The sequence below is a fragment of the Portunus trituberculatus genome, chromosome 42, assembly GCF_017591435.1.
Source record: "Portunus trituberculatus isolate SZX2019 chromosome 42, ASM1759143v1, whole genome shotgun sequence".
NCBI lineage: Eukaryota > Metazoa > Arthropoda > Malacostraca > Decapoda > Portunidae > Portunus > Portunus trituberculatus.
In genome coordinates, this window is record NC_059296.1 from 12,087,669 (window position 1) to 12,096,191 (window position 8,523).

An 8,523-nucleotide genomic window follows, 5' to 3' on the forward strand; every position below is an offset into this window, starting at 1 on the left:
TCTGCATTTCCATAACCACATGATCACTCTTCCCAATGGACATTTATATTGTATATCCCCACATAGGTACACTTCTCGTGTTAACACCAAATCCAGTCTAGCCGGTTCATCATCTCCTCTATATCTAGTATTTTCTTTCACCCTCTGTTCCATCATATTTTCCATCATTAGATTAAGGAATCTCTCTCCCATGCTTCCTCTCCAACACCACTTACTAGATTTTCCCAATCCACTTCTTTACAATTAAAATCTCCTACTAGTATCACCTTTCTTTTTCCAGTTAATACACTTTCCAAACTCTGTAAAGTATCCTTGATCATATTGTCGTATTCCTTAATGTCCAAGAATTTGTTTTAGGAGGTACATAGGTCACCATGATTATTAATTCTTTTCCATCACTTTTTAACCTTATGCTTATCACTTCTGCGTTGTTCTTCCCATACCAAACCTTATCCACATTTATCTCCTTCTTCGTCATAATCATAACTCCTCCTCCACCTTTACCCTCTCTATCCTTTCTCCATATATTATATTTATTATCCAAATTTACCTTTGTTTTTTCATGTAATTTTGTCTCAGTCAAACACACTATATCAGGCTTCTCCACCATCATATAGTCTTGCAATTCCAATCTACTTGACAGTATCCCATCTATATTAGTATACATTACGGTCCACCCACTGCTCCCTCTAGGGGTTCCTCCGCATTCCTTCTTTCCACATACCATTTTCTGACTCTCTCTCCTATAACTCTCCAAAAAAACTTTTCTTTTTCCTCTTCAGACCGCTCATCATTTTTCCTTCTCGCCTCTTCCAACAATTCCTTATATCTTCTCCTCTCTTCCTCATTTCTATTTTTCCTTACGTACACCTCTTTACAACCTTCTACCTCTCTTAATTTTGATGTTCTATATAAAATGTCCTCCGCAGATTGTTGTGACTTCAGTACTACTTTAATCGGTCTCCTTACTCCCTCCTTATACGGACCCAGTCTATGGATCTCTTCCACTTCTTCTTGTAGGTCTTTTTTTCCTCATCATTTAGATTTTTGAACAGATCTCTTACCGTTTTAATTCTTCTTTAATTCTCTTAGGCTTATATGTTATATTTTGTTCTTTCATCCCAAATATTAACACACTCTTCTTCTTTTCTGCTATTTCTCTTATCAATGTTTCCTTATTCTTCATAACATTAACCAGTTCCTTAGACCTTTCTTTTTTGTCTTCATTCAACTGATCTTTAATTATTTCTTGTAATCCAACCATCTCAGCTTCCCTCGACTCAGTCCATTGTGTTTTCTTCATTTCCCACTCCCTTTCAAACCTTTCACTTTGCTCACTGATCATTTCCTTAAAGTCATCTTTCTCCTTTACAACTTTCTCCATTTTCTCCTCCAACCGTCTCTTGTATTTTTCAACCTCCACTCTCAAGTGTGCATTCTCATCCACCAATCGTTTTTCATTTTCCTCCAGTCTCTTAACTCTTTCCTTCAAAGCCTTGCGGAATTCTCTATCCTGCTCCTCCTCACTCCTCTGAACTTTTAATTCCTTCACCAACTCCTCAAATTTCTTCTCTAGCATAACCAATCTTCCTTGCATTGTTGCTCCTGTTGAAGATGGACTCATGTTTTGTATGGCCACTTTTGGTTTTGCTCCCTGGGCCTCATCGGCATATTTTGAATTTGGTAACTTATTTCTTACAGGTCTATCCATTTCATTTCATTCTTCCTGGGAGCGTGTGGGTGTGTGGTGGTGTGCACTGGCCAGGCCTGGTAGCTGTGTGTGTGTGTGTGTGTGTGTGTGTGTGTGTGTGTGTGTGTGTGTGTGTGTGTGTGTGTGTGTGTGTTTATGTGTACCATACGTTACTTTGTAATTTCGAAATTCGGTACATACCTCAAAAGGACACTGTATCTATATAGATTTTAATGAAAGAAGGCTAACGTGTTTGAAAATTATTACTTCTCTCTCTCTTTTAAATCCATCAGATTAAAATACACTTAAATGTGAATGGTGGATTCCGATTCACTTATATTCCACAAGATAGGGAACTCCAAACAACGTTCCACAGAAGGCTCCCATAATGCTAGGAATGGTTCTGGTACAATATATCAAAAATTTTCAACTTGTCTATAGATATTTTCATGTTAAAACTCTTGTGTGTGTGTGTGTGTGTGTGTGTGTGTGTGTTTCACTGTTTGATCTGCTGCAGTCTCTGACGAGACAACCAGACGTTACCCTACGGAACGAGCTCAGAGCTCATTATTTCCGATCTTCAGATACGCCTGAGACTGCTTCAGATTTATCCTTTTCTGTTGTTTATATCAATATAATTTGTTGCTCCATTCATTGCTATAGTGCAATACTGCTTACTCTAATGACTGGCATCCTTGTGAGGCTTGGTTTCATTAGAATTTGGTAATGTCATATAGACATGGTTTACATAGGTAGTTGAAATTCACATGCTATTTGCTTTAGCAACATTTTGGTATTAAATATATATATTTCTAATTAGACTGCCATTGAAATTTCCAGGTGGTGGCCCTCCCCATCCTCCTCTGAACTCCATGGAGGAGCTGGTTGAAGAAATCTTGGTGAAGAGCAATGTGTCCATCCAAGGAATAAATTTTCCCTGTATTCGCCACTGACTATCATAGTTTTCAAAGATTTATTTATGTAAGATTCAGTGTTGCCACCAAGAATTTAAGAAAATCTGACACTGGAAGCTTATTTCTAACATGCCAAAATCATCATTAGGGTAACATGTGTAGTAGGCCTACTGTACAGTACTATATATAGAGTGTGAGACGACATGATTAGTACATATATTCAACTTTAACACTCTTGTTAGCAAACAACAAAAACCATGATTGACTAAATGGAAGGTCACACTAAAAATTATCATAAAATAACATACTCTTAGTTCTGTTTCATCCAGTAACCATCTTAAGTAAGAGTTCATTTTATCTTCAAGTCACTGTTAAAAGAACCCTGACAACATCTCTATACCCTCTATACAGTTTAGGAAGAGAGAAACATTTTTTGTTATATACATACAATATATTTTATTGTTCACATTTTTTTTTTATATCTTATTTTAGTGTGGAACTGCCTGTAGTTGAGGGTGAAGCCAGTGGCTGGGATGATGAAGCCGGGGCAGCGGTAGTGACTGCCACTGACTCCTCTCTCACTGAGGCTGCCACTGATACTGCCACTAGCCTGCAAGCTGCAGCTGACCTGACTCGTGTGATGCAGGCTACCACAGCTTCAAGTCTGCAAGCTGGACCAGCCTCCACCTCCACAGTGCCTGTCTCCCCTGTCCAGCAATCTAAAATGATTTACCTGATGGATGAAGGGGAAATAGAACATCGACAAAAAAAAAAAAAAGAAAGCTTGAACTGCAATTGCTGGAGGAGCAAATTGAAACACAAAAATCAATCCAGAGGACCATGGCAATCATTGCCAAAAAATTTGAATCTAACAAATAAAAAAACAATTGTTTAACTTATACTTCACTGTGTGTTTAATATTACATAATCCTCTATGCTTATAAAAGCCCTTTATAGGGATGCAAGTGCATGTGTCAAGATAGATAGAGAGACAAGTGATTGGTTTGCAATAAAAAGGGATGTTGGGCAGGGATGCGTCATGTCTCCTTAGTTATTTTACATATATATATGTACGCCAAAGGTCATTGGTGAATATATTGCGGCTAGTTGGGGTAAGCATAAGCCAAAGGTCATTGGTGAATATATTGCGGCTAGTTGGGGTAAGAGTAAGCCAAAGGTCATTGATGAATATATTGCGGCTAGTTGGGGTAAGCGTAAGCCAAAGGTCATTGGTGAATATATTGTTTAGTAAAAATATTTTTGAAAAATTGTATCTTGCTTGTTAATAGTTTCCAACGGACGATTACCTACTTAGAAGAATTTGTTCTACTCAATGAAAGGGTTAGAAATATATTAATGAAATTAATGTAAGATGATACAGACCTCATCCGAATAAATGCCCTTCATTGTTGCTCCAGTGTGATGCTGCAGGGGTCCTTAGTCTTAAGTGCTGCAACAAAAATGTATGCAATTAAATAACTTGCATTGGAAAATGAACTGCTTCAGAGATAAATGAATGCATTCATTACACTGTAAATGACTGATATTGTCCAACTGTAAAATATGTCTGATAACAACCCTAGTGCATGTCTGCAAGTTTTCTGCCAGGTTAGGAGAAAGTACACCATGCTGACTTACTTAAAATGGAGTCTTGCAAACTCATCTCTGTAGAGCAGTCCATTATGGGCATGATGACCTGCAGGAGGTTGCTCGGCTCCATCACCATCCTCTTCGTCATCACTCCATATGTTGTTCTCTGCCTCTGCTGGTGGTTGGCTATCTTCCAAAAGGAGTTGAATATTTCTTTGTTTGCATATGTTGTGCAGTACACCACAGACAAAAATAATCTTGCAAACTTTTGCTGGGGGAGTGACATGAATTTCGCTGTGGAGTACATGGAATCTCCGCTTCCACTGGCCAATACCTCTCTCCACAACACTTCTTGTCCTCTTATGAGCTCTGAAATTTATAATATTGTTAGGTCGGGGCAGGTACAGTCAGTATGCTTGTATACTGAGAACAAAAAAAGTTAACTCATGCACTGCTGGTAATATTGAGGATAATGCTGTCCACTTGAGCAGTAAAATAAAAATAATTTCTGCCAAAATTGCCAAAGAATGAAAGGTTCTTATAATTGTCTAAACCTTATACAAAATCCTTCAATTCCAATGTTGGAAACTAAACTAATACCATAATTTGACCTTTACCTTGGAACTACATTGAAACTAGCTATTCATAATGCAGCTTATTCATCTCATAGATTTACATACTACCAATTATTCCATAACTTGTCTGAAAAATAAGGAAAAAATTAATAAAAATCCTTGAATTCTAGAGATGTTGCAAAATGAACTAAAACTATAATTTGAACATGCTTAAACTTTGAACTTCATTGTAAGTAGCTATATTCAATGCAGCCTATTCATCACTAATTTACATACTGCCAAGTATTCCAAAACTTACCTATTGTAGTGTAATTGGTATCCAGGCTGGGGTCGAAGATATGGGGTCAGCACCCAAGTCTTGCTCCCATACCCACTGTCTCCAAGCAAATGGCAACCAGCTGGTACAACACCCGTCTCAAACATGGTCTTTAACCCACTTTCATTCAGGATGAACTGAGCCTGGCCATTTAGCTTCCAAGTCAATTATCCTATATTTGGCATCAAAGACCACCTGTACATTGATGCTATGGTATCTCTTGCGGTTGACGTACTTTGCCTCAAACTGACTTGGTCTGACAATTCTTATGTGAGTTCCGTCAATTGCACCAATAACGTTCGGAAACCCAGCAATTGCCCTAAATTCTGCCTTTGATTGCTGTTGATGGTGATTCGCAGGAAACTGTATATGTGTTCAAAATGTGAGGTGCACACAAGGCATCCAGTGTTTCAGTGATGACCCTGCTCACAGTTTGTTATGACACTCCTAGATCATCACCATTGCACGGTTGCATTTTTCCAGTTGCTAAGTATCTTAATGTTATTAACACCTTCATCTCAGGAGTGAGAGCTTTGTTTGTCTTGAGCAGGGTTGCCAGACACTACACATGAAAAAAGGACAGACCTGCTTTAATAAAAAGGACATTTGCCTCCAAAAAAGGACAGCACAACAAAAAGTGTGTGTATTATATATATATATATATATATATATATATATATATATATATATATATATATATATATATATATATATATATATATATATATATATATGTGTGTGTGTGTGTGTGTGTGTGTGTGTGTTTAAGGTATGTGTTTAAAAGTATAACAAGAGAGAGAGAGAGAACTTGCAGGGTTATATGAAATTTAACAACATTTAGGCTAGACTGGGAGGCTGGGAGTGGGAGCGCTTTTTTAAGGGAGTTGCCGGTTGCTTATTATAGTTACCAGTCTGCGATCCCACAGAAAATCATAAGTTTATAATATGCTCGATTTATTTTCATATAACACAAGAACAAATATGATAAAACAATAAAAGATAGGAAGTTGCAGAAACAAATTTATTGACTGCGTGTTTGAAGGATTGACCGGATCCATGGTTCACAATGAATAAACAAATAAATAAATAAATTTTGCTGAAAAAAGGACAGAAAAGGACAGATTTTGACTGTCCTTTTTTACAAGAAAACTTAAGGACAAACAGGCTAAAAAAAGGACAGACTGTCCTTAAAAGGACAAACATGGCAACCCTGGTCTTGAGAGCACTTCTCGCACTAAATTTGTCACAAAAACAATTCCTGCACGGTCTAGTCGGTATCTCTTGATGAGTTCACGATCAATGAGTTCATTTAGCACATCTTTCCTGTCTCTAAACACCCTTGGTTGACGCACACGATGTTGTTCCGCCATGCTGACTTTTATGGGTGATTCATAAGCCCTTTATAACAGGGACACAGGGTTCACCCTGTCATAGTGAGACACCGACTTATGAAAGATTCATAGCGTTTATGACAAATTCATATTGCTTATGAATTATTTATGACAAATATCCGCCATTTTGTTGGCTTATGACAGTTTCATAGCAGTATGACAGTTTTATAAGTACCAGCCCAGGCACACACCACACACCGGGACAACAAGGTCACAACTCCTCGATTTATATCCCGTACCTTCTCACTGCTAGGTGAACAGGGGCTACGTGAAAGGAGACACACCCTAATATCTCCACCCGGCCGGGGAATCGAACCCCGGTCCTCTGGCTTGTGAAGCCAGCGCTCTAACCACTGAGCTACCGTGTGTGTTTCACTGTTTGTTTGATCTGCTGCAGTCTCTGACGAGACTGCCAGACGTTATCCTACGGAACGAGCTCAGAGCTCATTATTTCCGATCTTCGGATAGGCCTGAGACCAGGCACACACCACACACCAGGACAACAAGGTCACAAATCCTCGATTTACATCCCGTACCTACTCACTGATAGGTGAACAGGGGCTACACGTGAAAGGAGACACACCCAAATATCTCCACCCGGCCGGGGAATCGAACCCCGGTCCTCTGGCTTGTGAAGCCACCGGGCTGTTCCTAAAAAATACCTACACTCATGCTTTGAAGCAAGTTCACACACATACACACACACACACACACACACACACACACCCGGTAGCTCAGTGGTTAGAGCGTTGGCTTCACAAGCCAGAGGACCGGGGTTCGAATCCCCAGCCGGGTGGAGATATTTGGGTGTGTCTCCTTTCACATGTAGCCCTGTTCACCTAGCAGTGAGTAGGTACGGGATGTAAAATCGAGGAGTTGTGACCTTGTTGTCCCGGTGTGTGGTGTGTGCCTGGTCTCAGGCCTATCCGAAGATCGGAAATAATGAGCTCTGAGCTCGTTCCGTAGGGTAACGTCTGGCTGTCTCGTCAGAGACTGCAGCAGATCAAACAGTGAAACACAAGTGGCAACACATGGTGTATATCAACATACACAGATCGTGTTGCATTGTGCCAAAAACAGTCATCTGGGAAGTTTTTTGACAATATATTTCGCAAAGTGTTTTTATCATGTATATCTTGCTTTAGGAATACCTTCTTTCTGAATTACACAAGAGCATCAGTGCTGGTAAAGGACTATAAGAATGATCTAGGGAATGCCAATGAAACTAGCGAGACTTAAGGATAACAGTGCTTAGTGAGAGACGAGTCAAACACGCCCACTCCCAGACGACAGCGGATTGTTTATATTGCTGGCCTGCACGCGTTGACTGTTTAATGTCCATGACTTGTGTCTGCCACTGTACGTCTTTTATTACTGAGACGAAGTGAAGACAATCATATTAGTGTGAAGGGGAAAAAGACAAGTTGCCGGAGTGACGAGGCAACGCACTGGGAAGGTGTACAGGCGAGGTGAAGCAGGTGGCAAGGAGGTGAGGCGACCAGCACAGGTGAGCAGTGGCAGGCCCTGTACAGGTGAGGCTTAGCCCCTAACACTGCGGTTCTTTCTTTCTCTTTTCTCATTCCTTTGTTATTTCAGCTCAAACTAGGTAGTAGTCAGGCATAGGAAATGTTTAATTTACAGCACAGTTTAGTATCAGATCACTGTTAACCGTTGCTTGGGAAAATTTGGGCAAATTTAGTCTTTAACCATTCTGTCACTTCAGGATGAAACAATTTTTCCTGGTAATTTATTACTGGTTTTGACTGAATCTGTACTTCGTTTCTGTTGCAAATCAATAATTTTTTTTATTCCTCTGAAAGTACTACATTGCAATGAAAATAAACACAAAGAAAATAATACAAAACACACCAAAATGTACCAGAAGAAAATAGTTTTGTGTACCACAAAATACCATAAAAGTAACAATAAAAATTTTTGACTTACTGCTGTGAAGAGTACTCACTGCCACTGCTGCTCACCACTGGATATGTCAACGTATTGAAACATCTATTTAACCAAAAGTAACCTAAACCTTATTCAAACCAAT

General features: G+C 39.3%; 1 protein-coding gene across 2 annotated transcripts; it reads right to left on the bottom strand.

Moving 5' to 3' along the window:
• Positions 1–3,070: 3,070 nt before the first annotated feature.
• LOC123517551 (putative nuclease HARBI1) lies at positions 3,071–5,622 on the bottom strand. 2 transcript variants are annotated; one of them, XM_045277757.1, is made up of 4 exons: positions 5,068–5,622; positions 4,243–4,563; positions 3,988–4,054; positions 3,071–3,323 (listed from the first exon to the last, which is right to left on the bottom strand). In XM_045277757.1, the coding sequence occupies exons 1-3, from the start codon at positions 5,190–5,192 to the stop codon at positions 4,048–4,050; spliced, it is 453 nt and encodes a 150-aa protein (XP_045133692.1). In that variant the 5' UTR covers positions 5,193–5,622; the 3' UTR covers positions 3,071–3,323; positions 3,988–4,047. The 2 variants fall into 2 exon arrangements, with proteins under 2 accessions (XP_045133692.1, XP_045133694.1); XM_045277759.1 differs by having other exon boundaries at positions 3,071–3,337.
• Between the last annotated feature and the right edge of the window lie 2,901 nt (positions 5,623–8,523).